Consider the following 15039-nt stretch of genomic DNA (forward strand, 5'->3'; position numbering starts at 1 on the left):
ATATATATAAAAACCCGATCAATCAACGAAAGTTGACGTTTTATTGCAAAAATGAATTTAACGATATCAAAAATAGAATATTTCTCTTGAGGATTTCCGGATACGTCAAAGTAGTAGAAAATTTATGAAGTTGATTAAAAACCAAAAAGCTACATCATTAACCCCGATTAAGAATTATACCTTCGTATATCCCGTATATCGGACCATGGTTTAAAATTTTACAATAAATCAGATAAAGTTATAGAATGGAATAATTATTAATGGCTTAATTTACAAAATAATGAAGTCCTAGAGAAATAATTATTAAGCGACCCACTCTACTGTGGCCCAAATAAGTCATAATATTCGTATAACACGCAATTATATAATCGAATGCTTCTGAATAAACCACACTAGCATCACACAGGAACACCTCATGGCCAAAGAAGATCTACATTTTTTATACTTGTAGTTAACTATTATTACAGTTAAACACTTGAACACGTAATACGTGTAGGCATCACCGTAGGCCATTAAGTTAGGGGAAATAGTCCTGAAATTTTTTGTTAGAAAAATAATGTATGGTGACAGAGCCATAATCACACTGCAATTATTAAAATTTTATATTATTTTTGTTGGGTTATAATAAACACAATAGATATTTTTTTAATTGTATAACAACAATTATATGGAGCATTTGAATCGCGTGCTGTAGAACAGCCGCATTGAATGAGAGATTTAGTTTTGGTTCAATAAATACACAGTGTTATACAAATTGAATTTATTTATTTTAACGTAATCTCGATGAAACATGTCATGGTATTGACGTCTTAAGTAAGAAAAAATCTTAAGGAAAATACTGTACCTATAATAATATAAATTATAGGTATGCAATACGATTGCACTTAATACAAATAACTCGCACGCCTTTCGACCTAAATTTGAATTTTGACACTAATTTAGCAAAATTCAGTTACAGTTAATTTACCTACTGTAAAAAATACCTATACATTTATAGAACAAAGAAGTCTAACTGGGCTATGAGAAATTGTTATTTTTGTCTCCAAACTAAGCCTCCTCTATCCCCCGTAAGTTACGTATATGCACACATTTCTAGAATGTCAAAAATATACCAAATTATGACACAAACATCAACTTTGAAAAAGTGTAAATAAAACCATCGTTCCTTGAACAAAAAAAGCACTCAATACATTCTTTCAAATGTATTAATGAAACTAATCTCCGCCAAATGATTTAATCTAATAATTTTCAATAATTTTTAATAATGTAAATATTATGATTGTATCGGATGATAACCTCATCATTGATACTTAAAAAATAAAAATAAAATATAAGTAAGCGCATGAAATATAGATGATTCTATTTTATTGTGAACCAATCAATATCAGACAGTTTTGTATGGAACTTAAATCAAACAAATTTGTTAGTCATATTTACTTTATATCCTACTTATGAATAATAAATAATCTATAACTTTATAAAATATTATTATGTACAATTCAAGATTAATTCATTTGTAATTAAATAATATAATATAATTAATTATAAGTAAATAGTAACTATAGGTATAATAGTTGTATGCATACCTTGCCGTTATTTTTCAGATCATTACATTTTATAAAATTTAAATTGATATTTTAATATACTTATAATAAATAATGATATAAAATATGTATTATTATAATTATTAAAATAATAATAATATTATGATATTTGGTATTGTGTTATTAATGTTATTATCTTATAATAAATAATAATATATGATAATTCATTTAATATAAAAATGTATAATCCGGTTGTAATTTATATTTAAATATTTAAATAATGAATCACTTATACATTTTTAAATTGAATATTTTTTGAAAATTCTATAGCTTTTTAATTTAAAATAGAAAATGAGAAAGTAGCGTAAATGATGAAGAAATTAATAGTATTATAATAATTTATCATTTAATGTTAAATTAAAGAATACCACAAGAGAGCACAAAAATAAAATAGTGTAAAAATGTTATTTCTTATGAATAAAAGACAAGTACAAAAATGAGAATTTTTATGATTGAATTAAATTGAATGTATAAATTTTCAATTTATTATCTGATAAATTATCCATTTTGCTTCATAATTAGTTTATTCTTGATTCATCAATAGAAATTTTAATGAAAAAAATAGTGTGATTTTAGCTTACACGTTATAATGTTATACCTATTAAATCGAAATCCGTTAAAAGTTTTTTGTAATTATTCAAAATATAGGAAAATTGTGAATAGTATTCTGTATGTATTATGTAAACATACGAATAATATAGGATTATGAAATTGTTTGATAGTTTATAAATGTCTTATAATCAAATTGAACAATTTTTTTTAATCTGCCATACAAGTGTACCTACCTGTTTACAATTAACATTTAACATAATTTAAATACCGAGAAGAGAATAATATTTTGTTCTTTGACATATTATACATGAAAGAGACATACTCAGTATACTTACCTTTAATAATATATTTTAATGGTTGTTACGTTAAAATAATTTGTTTTTTAATTGATATATTTAAAATAGAACAGAGAAACTTACTCTGAGAAATGTTTAATTTCTTACGCAATTATAATTATTTCGGTCAATTTATTGTCGAGATGATACGTGTTTCCCAAATGTATATTATTGTGCTTTGTCAGTTATAAATACATATTAATGACTATTGAGGTATTTATTAAATATTTAATAAAATCAAGCTAATACAAACATATAATAATATATTCCTGGTAAAATGTATTGGTTTATAATGTTTATATTATATAACATACGAGAATCATATTACATACCATATTATACCAATTACGCGTAATACACATATGGAAATAATATGTTTAAAATGTTCGTCTTATTTTGTACGTGTATTACTCTCAAAGCTTAAATAAACCTCAATTATCTCTACATAACGTATTGAATAATGTGAATATAGAATTTAAAAAACGGGAAGTGGTTTCGAGTTGCTAACAATTAATAATGTCTATTAATATGAACAATGAGAATAAATTATAATCAATTTATAATGATGATTGAATATTATTACATGTTTTGTTATTTTAAAATTAATTTATTATTATGCAAACATCTTAGTTATAATTAATAGTGCGTTAAATAGGAATTTATTAGTAAAATAAATAATTTCCACTCGTTTTCATTCAAAAAGCACTGCATATTATAAGACATTTAAATAAAACATTTAAATAAATAAAACGCACGAGTTATATTTTTGGTAAAAAAAAAAAAAAAAAACAAAAAAAAGGCGGAATGTTGTGTATTTATTTGTTAGGTTCATTTTAAAATAAATATAATATTAAAAAAAAAAAGTGCATTCTGTTACTTCCGTTTATTTCGTGCATAATGAAGTAATAATAGCGTTCGTGTACTCCTAATATCATGAGCTCAGAGAAGTTAAAATATTTACGAGTACACCTTTTATGAAGACAGTTCATAACGATTTAAAAAATGAATATGCACTTTAAATATTTACAATCTCGTTTGAAATTCAAGTGTTGAAAAAAATCCGTAAGAGCATTCAGATATTTGTTTCCTTTATGCATTTTATAATGCTGAAGGGTCAAACGATTTAGTACCATTAATTTGGGTCTAACAATTATAGTGGCACAAAACTCAATTTTTCATTATTTTTTACGAATTGAATGTAGACGAATTCAATAAAATTTATAATATGATTTAATGATATGTAATCTTAACAAGTATTGTATTATGGTATCTATTATTTTGTATTTTATAATGAAACGACCTATTTTATTTCAAAAACAATAATTTTTAACTTAATTTTTTTTATTTGGAGATGATTTAAATTATGCTTAAATCAAGAAAATTGGGAATTTTTTTTAAAAATTTTTTTAAATTTAAATTTAAAATAATCTTAAGTATTAGTTAATAACTATAAGAATAGTAACTGTTTTAATTTAAAGGCTATTTAAAATATTTCACGTTTATTAAATATTTTATTTTTAAGAAAGTTAATATTATGCTATAATTATACCTACTTTGTATTTTAAATTATGCATGATGGTTTAAAATATTTCTGAGAAACAAAACTTCAGTTTTTCTCCTGAAATACATCACTTATATAAAATATTTAAATTTATTAGTAAAATTCAATTTTTTTATTACTTTAGGATTTACAATTAAATATTTATTGAAAAAGGTACTTATATAGTATAGATTTAATTTAAAAGTTGTTGTGTTAAATTCAAAATAAATCGGAAAGAGATGTTTTAGTTAGGTAATTTACTTAAAATTGGTTGTATTGATTAAAATGTATAATAGCTGATTGGAATACATATTATTGCTTATTATTACTAGTTTTTAAATCGGTTCGGTACTTTTGAATAGTTAAGTGTTAACCAACGAAAACGTTGAGTTTGAAAAACACTGACAAAAAATTGGAAATGGCACAGGGGCTCGTGGGTAGTATTTGAAATCTTTATTGGATTTTTTTCGTTTTGTTTTCGGTGTAGGATTGAATTTTTCGGATTTTGATATAGACGGTATACATTTTTAGAATAACGAAAAAGGAGAATCGCTTTGTCTTAAAATTAGTATCTAATGGCAATAAAAAAGTAGATAATTGGTTTTTAAAGTGCAAATAAACAGTTATTACATGTATAGAAATAGTTACTAATGTAATTCGTGTCAAATAATAGAAGGAAAATAAAACCTTTTAACTGTATTAATCAACACTTTCCTAATGTTTGTCTTCAAATAGTGACACAACGGCCTATTTAAACAGTGTCATAGTATTTTATCATGCGATTTTTGTTTCGGTGTCAAGTATTCAATAAAACCTATAAAATAAAATACTAAAATTCTAGCTTATAAAAACCGTAAAAACGAACTCTGAGAAATGGTACGCGCTTTCGATTTCGGTATACATTAGCCGAGAAGTTGAATTATTAAAGGTTCCGACCCGGTTCCAAGTTTTTTCGCAGAGTTTTGGCTTCAAAACTTGTACTTCCAATCGCGGTTCCAAACGCTGCTCGTAGATATAATATTTCGTCGTTCGTACTCGATCGCGGAGACGATCATTATTTGCGTCCGTCGAAAAGCACCGCCAAGTGGACACGTTCAGCACGCACGTCAGACGAAATCCGTTTTTCGTTCCAACTGCGGTACCTGCCCATCATAAAATTATTATTTTTTACAACGCGTCGCCGCGCATAACGTCTGCACATATACATATTATAGGTATAATTCAATGGCGCAAATAACAAATGACACAATAACTCTGTGGGTGTAAAGAGCAAAGTCCTAAAAAAGTCGTATTTTATAATTGTGCATCGCCGTTCGACCGAGATCGGCATCGAGATAGATGCTCTTGTTATCTCCAATAATAATTGGTGATGATCATAATAATAATAATAATAATAATAACAATAATCTATGTACCAAATACGCAATACTGATATTAAACATAAATAAATAAATCATAATCAATAACGAAATATCGGATTGGGAAAAAAAAAAAAAAATTAAAAAGAACAAAACAAAATCAATACAATAAATCCCCGAAAAAAAAAAAAACGAAAACTGTCGAAACCGGACAAAGACCGACCGTCTCGGGACGCGAGTGCAAGACGCACGCACGTCATGACGTGCGAACCGCGCGATGATGCTGCCGATAAGGACCGAGGTGGTCTCCGCGGCGGTGGTAGGGATTGTTGCGGCGGACGCGCGCGCCGTACGTCTGATAACGCGTTTCGGGCTGGTATTTAAATTAGCGGTAATCGTATCGGAAATTAGTCAGAAGCCTGTAGGATCAGTGTAATCAGTTCAGGTGTACTGCGCTAACGAGTATAATAGTATACCACACCGCACTATTGGGTATAATATTATTACCGCCACCGTACACAGGATTCAATACGCTGCACCGGTGTCGCAACACTCGTCCGAACACAACAACAACAATATAATAATATATATTTCGTTGTCCGCGTCGTGCTTTCGAAGTTCAGTACAGTCGTTCCGACAGTGCACAGCTCGACTTCCTTAAACGTCTCTCTCGACAATCGCATAATATTTTAACGATCGTAAAAAAACAACCGTATTCACATCGTTGCCGGCACCCGATTTTCATTAAAAATGTTGAAATCCAGTATGTCGTCGAACAAGATGTTGTCGTTGAACGAGTGCAGGAAGCCGTCCATGAAGATGCTCGCCGCTTTCAGCCTGGACACGGCTCCGCTGAGCGCGGAGGCGCGTGCGCTGGCCGAACGCGAAATCCGCGAGACCCCGGAACAGGTGCAGAAGTCGTTGACCGAACTCCGCCAGTTGCTCGAAGGTAAGTGATATATTATCATTAATATCCATGCACCCACGTCTGGTGTACACGACATGCCGACTTTGCGGGTTACTTTGCAAGCCTCATCTCGGTAGTCACCCCGGCCAAGACCGCCGTCTCCGAAGTTTTGGGGATTGGAAAACGATCCGTTTCACGGTTTCGATTGCTTCCACTAGTTCTGTATAAGATACTATAATATACCTACTCCCAACAGTTTTTAGATTTTCAGCCGAGCGAATACCGACTGGCACGTGGTCGTGTGGTTTTCTAAATTCATTTTTTCGTTTTCGAAGGCATACTTTTTCTGGTAGCGAATCGGTTCTAGCCCCCGTATTTTCAAATTTCAAACTCTCAGTGTTTAAAATTGTAACATTTATCACCGAACACAAATTTAAGTGTTTAACGTATTATCCTATTGCACATATTTAATGTCTAGGTACACTCGATATAATATACTTTATTGTAAAGTGACTACTTGATCGATAGTTTTTTTAAAAGTTATTTTTCATCATTATTCCGAAGAAATGAAATTTGAATTTGGATTTCGTTTTGCCTATTAAGCGTGGAAAAGAACACACACGGGACCTTCCTTTGTACCATCTATATACTAGACGATCGATATGATTTTAATATGATAATAAATAATTAGGAATCATATAGTGAAAAAAATATTTCTTTTCCGCATTAGCTCTCAACACGGTCGTACGACGGATAAATGTTAATCCCTTACAAATCGTATGTGTTCAAATTGATTGTAAACGAAATCGACCCATTTTGAGTTTAAAAATATTTTTTATTATTATTGATAATGCGATGAACAATCAAGGTTGACATTTATCTACGTCTTTGTTTCGTCTAAATGATTATAGCACAAACAATGGTTTCACGATAGATTTGGAAATAATAAATTAGTATCGTATTTGTTCCACAATTTGAAAATATTACTGTCCGAGTTATAAAAATAAAACGAGAACTGATCGTTTAGATATAGTAAAAATTGTATTTCATTTTCAAACAATTAAATCCTTACTTAATAATAATATGTAGACGATAAATATTTGTTATTTATTTTATTTTTTTTTACATTTATTTAAAATAGTCCAAATGTCCAAATCGATTTTTTATTTTTATCTATGCATATCATTATTATGTTGTATATTACATCATCATTAACTCCGTTTTAATTAAATTGATGAATGACCACAGGTTACCCGTTTCAAATTAAAAATCGTGCGTACACATCACATTACGCTGCGCGGTATACTTGCAAAGTACCTACACCCCAATACCACGTGGACGTATTATCGTCATACAAAATCGACGGTGTTGTACACTTGTTATACCTTAACAGACAAATAAAAATATAATACACTTTATTTTAAAAATAATACGTAATTATACGATATGCAAAATTTTTTCACTTTCCCGAATCTATATAAAGCGGCCAATGTAGGTATAGGCGTCGAGTATGCTCGTGTTTCTGTCAACATTCGTCGGCACATAGTTTCGACATAATATCGTCGGTATAGTTCTAAGTACGGAGAGGGCAGTGCTATTGTTTCCGATATATTCGTAGTCTGGCGTAGAACGTGGAAGGAAATATCACTCAATAAACGAGTACGACACCTCGAGATGCCGATCTGACCGATCGCTCTGTATGTTTAACACTTACTTTGTTGTAATAATTAAATTATTTCTTTATCTGTTACACAGTATAATCTAATGATGATAATATGATACATTTGTATTATTTGTTTTATTGACGTACCGCACTAAGAGTGTTTCAATCGTCGTTCGAATAGATAATAAATATTTTGTTGCACAATCATTTTTTGAAGGGCACCATAAGAGATATTCAAAAAAAAAATAAAAATAAAAATAAAAAAAAAAACAAAATTTCGTGATAATAAAAACTAGCATTCAAGTAACAGTTCGTATAGTACACCTATTGCTTAGGACTAATTATCCTTGAAATGCATGAAACCTAACATAATAATAATAACTTTATAATATTCGTTCACGTTATTAGCGTGTGCGATATAAATGCATTAAAAATCGAATAACTCTGTCCCAAATGACTTGCTCCGATCGTAGAAATAATCTCAGTACAGATCGCACGCTATCAGCTAAAACTGACGAGTCAATCGTATATAAACATAATATAATAATAACAGTACCTATATTATACCAATGCTTCGCTTACAGTCGATATGAAAATCAATTAATGTTTCGATTTGCAGAACGTAATATCTATTATTATAAACACATAGGCTTGCATATTATTTAGACATCTCGCGCGTGGCTAAACGGCCGACCGCGATATTATTAAAAACAAACGATGAAATACTTTAATATTATGTATTTTAATAATAGTACCTTTTTTTTTTCAAAACCGTCACGATTGAAAGCAAAATAAAATCTAGTCACTATGGTGCACCTGGTCCTTTTATTTTTATTTGTATTTTTATGACGGGCAATACGATTGTGTAACAAAAATAATACGCGCAAACGAGAGACCACCGAACAAATCCACCCTAATTTAACTGTACCGAATACCTGTTATACTATTACGATTGTACAACATAATAATACGTTATTAATATTGTTTCGTTGACCTCTCATTACTGTTCTTACGATAAAACATCAACTTTAATCGATTAATCAATGTATTATTGTTGTGTATTATAATAATATCAATATCGATATCGATAATATGATATTTATATTACGCCATACCATTATTAACTTATATTTGCAAATCAGTGATTGTGATTGTTTTTTTTCTCCGTACCTTACAGAAAAGAATGAGTTGACGTACAAGGACACCGATGAATATTTGACCATTTTCTTGAGACCGACTCATTTCTACGCCGAGAGTGCATACAATCTGGTAAGCAAACCCACTTCTAAGTTACTATATTATTATAAAAAATATAATTTATCGCCATTTATGTCATCCGTACGCGAATGCGCCCCCCTGACGTCGATGATTCGATAAGTTTGTATACGTCTATCGTTTCTCACCTCTGACACATTTAAATGTCCCGAGAAAATTCGTAAACACAGACCACCGCTGTGCCGCATTCAACCGATCTATATTACGATTTTATTGGCATTTCGTATTTCCGCCGTATGATTCTATCAGACGCGTTGGCTCTTACGAAATATTATTGCAAACCATTTCGATTAAATCGTTAGTAAATACGGCGACCGACCACATATTTTTAGCACGTGCTATTTAATATCACTTTTTTTTTTTTTATCAATATCACCTTAGGTAATCTGCCCGAGCACGACTATATTTTTAATATCATTGCACCGGTATGATATTCGGTTTGCTAATTAACGAGTTTGCGAATTCGCTCGCTGGTGATCTATAATTCGAAGACTAAATAAAATGATAATTAATTAAACGGTATCGGAAACAGCACCAATTACGTCTTAATTACTACAGGGCGGTCGGATAAAAATTGATTATCAGTAATTGGCCCTGTAAAGCACATGGTGTGCGGCATACACATAAACAACAAAGATAACCGTTAATTATATTAAATCAAATCACAATAATTATCGCGTTCGATATTGTGATACCAGACGTTTTGCATATACTGTGAAATAATAATTACCCGCACAAGTTTATGTTTTGAACCGATTCACGTGGTGAATTTTTGTACGATCAACATATTATTATTATAATATTTCGCGCAACGACGTTTTTGTCGTTATAACGTTATATATTTTGTAAAATAATGATAGCGATTCGGATGATGAAACGCGAACGCTGCAATAGCGTTATAATATGTAACGCGTATGCTTTTGGCATGTCATAGATGAAACGTTTAGCTACGTTCAAAGAGAAAAATGAAAAAATCGTCGCTAACCCTTTGCCGAGAGAAGAGAAGAAGCTGTTCACCGAGAACAACGTTGTCAATGTACTCGTCGACAGAGATCAAAAGAACAGGAGAGTCTTAATCATAAACATGGGATGTAAGTATTAATTAATGTTTAAATATTACGTCATGATCGACCGTTAACGAATATTGTGTTACAATATCATAATATCAAAGGGACGTGTTCTAGTTTAGAGAAATATTTGTCGTTTTATTGTTTCGTCGTATTCATCCGGACGGTGACAGCCATCACGTTTCGACTAGATACCTATACCCCATTCGGTGGCTGGTTAATTAAAAACACGTTTCTCGATCGCGCGCTGGACGAGATTTAGTTTTCAATCGATTTTTCGTGAATTCGACACATAACTCATAATAATATTTTATTATCGGACTTCGGAAAACACAAAAGCTCTTCTTTTCGTTCACGTTTACCGCGCATTAAACGCGATTTGTCGTCAAACCCGGACACACATCGGCTTACTATACCTAATCGGCATCGACCCTAAAACGACGTCATGGGTTTTCTCTGAAGCAGTAGAAATATTGTAGGTACTCTGGATGATTTGCACGATATATTATTTTTATTTTCCCTTCACCGACTCGGTGCCGATTGAAACATACGTTATTGATGATGTTTGACATTCATAATAGACGATTTCGTTGGAAAGCTTAGATATTTATCGTGCCGGCGTAAAGAGCGTACGAGCATAATGTTATGCATTTTTCAATACTCTCCAAATAAAATACACGATGGCGATGCGATCGTAATATCGGATACGCGAGGTTTTTCGGTTGAACGTGTCATGTCGTTCTATAATATATAGAGCTACCGGACAATAACAATTTGTGTTTAAATTTTATACTCGATGCGTATTTGACATTGAATCTAAAATTGGTTCTAAAATTGTTTAGCGGCTTGGGACCCGAAAAGTCTTAACAGCGAACAGTTGTTCAAAGTCCTTTACCTGATCCAAATCGCGTCACTGGTAGAAGAAGAGACTCAAGTCCGTGGTGCTGTCATTATCATCGACTTCCATGGGCTGTCCACCAAACAGGTCATGGCCATGTCACCGTCGTTCGCAATGACATTGCTTCTTTACATCCAAGTAAGAGCGTCCGACGGCGAAAAAAACACGTTATTTATTTTACGGAAAGAAATCTATAAACATCTAAGCGCGTAGGTACATCGGAAACTCGTTCTCTCCCGTCAGGCTCAAAGTCCAAAAAAGTCGTTTCTCGCCCGCAGAGCTGAAGAAAAAAAAATGTTTATACAATATTACACTATCGTACTCAAGGCGTGCTCGAATGCGCGGAACGGTATTTGGACTTAATGATAATATTTTGCCCCTGACATATAGTTATTACTTATCGGTCGATGTGTAATATTATTATATATAGTGCGTCGTAAAGGCTGTCTATTCGTAATAAGTCGTAGGCGGAAACTATTGGCTACCGGTATTAAGTCAAACGTAAAAATATTTTTTTTTCAACTGATGTAACCCGTATAAGAGACATCAAAGATTTGTTTTTTTTTTTTATAAAATGTATTTTATTGTACATTTCGTGATAAATTATCGTTTTCAACGCAGACACATGTAATTATTATCGTATTATTATACTTTATTACGATATTGTTATTAACTATAATGCTTAACTGTGAAAACACTGATGTAATTACGTAGGCGATGTGTGCGTTTAGTGTAAAAGAAATGAGTTACGGTTAAAAGTTCAATATCGTGGTATTGTTTTGACGTTAACCGATAATTTTATTTCATCCGATATAGATATCAGCTTTTCGAATATAATGTTTATTAATTATATATTATAAATAACAGAGAGCTGTATAGTATTCGTATTAGGCATAACATTATAATATTATTATAATTATGTTTACGTAAATAATTATAGTTTGGAAAAAATTATAACAATAATTACGCACTTAAAATCCAGTAGAACTGATTAAATAATTTGTAATCGTACAACCTACAACTATAGATAAACAAAACCGAATGCAAATGTGATTTGTATTTTCTGCAGTAATTCAACACTAATATACTTTTATTCGTTTTTTTGTATACTGTGGCTCAATATTAATGCCGTGTACTATTTATATTATTTTCGTATTTGTAAATATAGGAAGCCATGCCACTCCGCATGAAGGAAGTGCATATTGTTCGTCAACCATTCTTGTTTAACATGGTGTGGCCGATGTTCAAACAATTTGTCGGCGAAAAACTCAAGAAACGTGTACGTATTATAGCATTCACATAGTTTACAATCTTTTAAACCAAGATTGCGCATAAAGCACATCACTTTCATTTGCTGGGTGCGTGCGATTTTAGGACTAATAAATTGCATTTTTTATCATTAAAAAAATTGTTTTTCAATATCTAATCGTTTGTTATCACTCGTGGTTTTCAGTTGTTTTTCCACGGAAACAAGATGTCGTCTTTACACAAGCACTTAGACGCTAACATGCTACCAGAAGATTATGGTGGCAAGAAACCCAAGTTGAACTACTCGAGCGCCGATTGGTACCCTGTGTTGCAGGATCTCCAGAGCTACATCGCAGGTTAGTGCTCATTCGTATGGATTACAAGCTATAGTTCAAGGATCATAAAATCATTGATTTTGAGAGGGGGCACTTTAAGAATTTGTGAAGTTTTTGGGTGGTTTGGGGGGAGTTCGTCAATACTTACATATTTATCCAATGAAAAAGATAAAAGAAAATTTCTAGTCTGTGGGCCAGATTAAGTTCACTATTAGGTGGCCCCTGGGCTGCTTTCTAGTTGAAGACACGCCGTGTACATCACGAAATTCTGTAGGAGTTGTTATAAATTATAATAATATCATACAGTTTTATATTTACACGTCCGTATACATGTTTTCAGATTGGAACACTTATGGATTGAAAAAGTAATGAAGACACCAATCAGAAACGGCTTATGAAAATGTTTGATTACTCGAGTAGTAAACTGAATACGATATTCTACATATTTATTGGAACTCATAGAATAATAATAATAATAATCAAAAAATAAAAACCTTTCGATGGTAGCAATATTTATGGGACTAGATTTAATGAGTTTTATAATATTATTATCATATTAAGTTTAAATGGTGCCACTATAAAGGGCAAGGTGTTTTAAAAATGGCACGGTTTTAATTCATTTGCGCGTTTTTTGTAAACCACAAACTAAGTTTTCACCTCGATGTTGTCATAATTTTAATATTTATTTATTTAATAAACAAGAGCCGTTTTAATATTTAATAATATATACATGAATATGTAAATTTATTTGATGAAAAATAAATAAATATACCTATTTATGATTTGATTATTACTCGAGCTTTTAGTAGTGTATTTGAATAAAAATGCACGGTTAGTAGTCATATATTTATAATAAATTTCATTTCAGATAATATGAAATCGTTTCTTAATGAATTTATGTCTTTTTAACTTTTTCTATTTTATACCTATTTTTTTTTAAATATATACTATCTCTTTTAAGAATACATATGTTACCTATAGTTGTTTTATAGAACTTTAATTTTTAAGTTGTATTTTATATTCATATAAACAGTTTTAGAATATAGAAATTCTATGATTGGAAAGAGATATAAAAATAATATTTTTGTATTCAATTATATTTTTAAGCATACTATTATATTCGAATTTAAACATGTCGATATTAATTTATAATGAATATCAATAAATTTGCGGTTGTGAAAATCTAAACATATTATTATATTTTAAACGAAAATAAAAATCTATTTATGATACTATATTTATTGTTGTATATTTATTCAATATTCACTACATATATTACTAATATAATAATAGATATTATTATGTATGTAATAGAAATCTAACCAACAGTATTCCATCTACACTGCATACGGGGATTTCAATAAATTTGTTAAGCACTTGATACAATTAGTATGTCACTGTCGTTCAGTATTGGTTTGACTATCTCCAATTTATTTTTATGAATATAATATGTTTATGATGTTGGTTCTAAATTTACTAGGAATTTTTGAATCCGACATCAATCACAATATAAAAACCGTGTTGTAAAGCATAAAACGTTTTAGAAACAACTTTAAATTTCCATGTCACAATACAATACGAGGTACAGTGTTGCATATAAATTTGTTATGTTATTACAGTATTAATACATTTTGTTAGTAGAGACAACGTAATTACGTAAAACATTTCTTCCACAATAATACGTTTCGAGGTTAGTAGACGAGCATCATCCTCAATGTTTATAAGAATATATTATACGGAGAGTAGGTAATGCATATTAGTCTATACCAACGTTCCATGGAATAAATTGCTTAACATAAGTCTAAAGATTTTGGAAATATTATGGTGTATACAAAATGATAGCATATAATATAATAATATACCTATTAGTATATTATAATGATACGCATTTTTATAACTTTGTAATTAATATTTTTTTAACTATAATATAATAACATTTTTTTAGTAAAAATATTATTGTTACTTATTTCTAGTTCAAATACGTATATACCATAAACATTTTAATTTCAAATTGGTTCTATACAAAAAAAAAAAAAAAAAAAAATAAGAGAAAGGCTTGAGATCAACTTATCTGATACTATGTGTTATTATGGAGCTTGAGAAATAAATATTAATTATAATCATACTCTGAAAAAAAACAAAAAAATGTAAATGTCAATTGTCTATTAGCTATTGCCTATGACTATACCTAAAAAAAAAAAGCCAAAGTATTATATTAATTAATGTCTAGGAAATGCTAGTTTACGTGTTTTTTTAA

At 30.2% G+C, this 15039-nt stretch overlaps 1 protein-coding gene across 1 annotated transcript; it reads left to right on the plus strand.

Moving 5' to 3' along the window:
* The first annotated feature begins 5784 nt into the window (after window positions 1-5784).
* LOC114132133 (retinaldehyde-binding protein 1) lies at window positions 5785-14019 on the plus strand. Its single transcript, XM_027997522.2, has 7 exons — window positions 5785-6338; window positions 9137-9228; window positions 10169-10325; window positions 11144-11337; window positions 12368-12478; window positions 12653-12803; window positions 13123-14019. The coding sequence occupies exons 1-7, from the start codon at window positions 6140-6142 to the stop codon at window positions 13149-13151; spliced, it is 933 nt and encodes a 310-aa protein (XP_027853323.1). The 5' UTR covers window positions 5785-6139; the 3' UTR covers window positions 13152-14019.
* Window positions 14020-15039: the final 1020 nt, after the last annotated feature.

The sequence above is a fragment of the Aphis gossypii genome, chromosome X, assembly GCF_020184175.1.
Source record: "Aphis gossypii isolate Hap1 chromosome X, ASM2018417v2, whole genome shotgun sequence".
In the NCBI taxonomy this organism is placed as follows: domain Eukaryota; kingdom Metazoa; phylum Arthropoda; class Insecta; order Hemiptera; family Aphididae; genus Aphis; species Aphis gossypii.

Bases quoted from the DNA above. Each gene is read 5' to 3' on its own strand.
- LOC114132133 (XM_027997522.2), top strand. From the start codon at position 6,140: ATGTTGAAATCCAGTATGTCGTCGAACAAGATGTTGTCGTTGAACGAG. The intron at 6,339-9,136 runs GTAAGTGATATA...CGTACCTTACAG, and splicing joins ACTCCGCCAGTTGCTCGAAG to AAAAGAATGAGTTGACGTAC. The intron at 12,479-12,652 runs GTACGTATTATA...CGTGGTTTTCAG, and splicing joins GCGAAAAACTCAAGAAACGT to TTGTTTTTCCACGGAAACAA.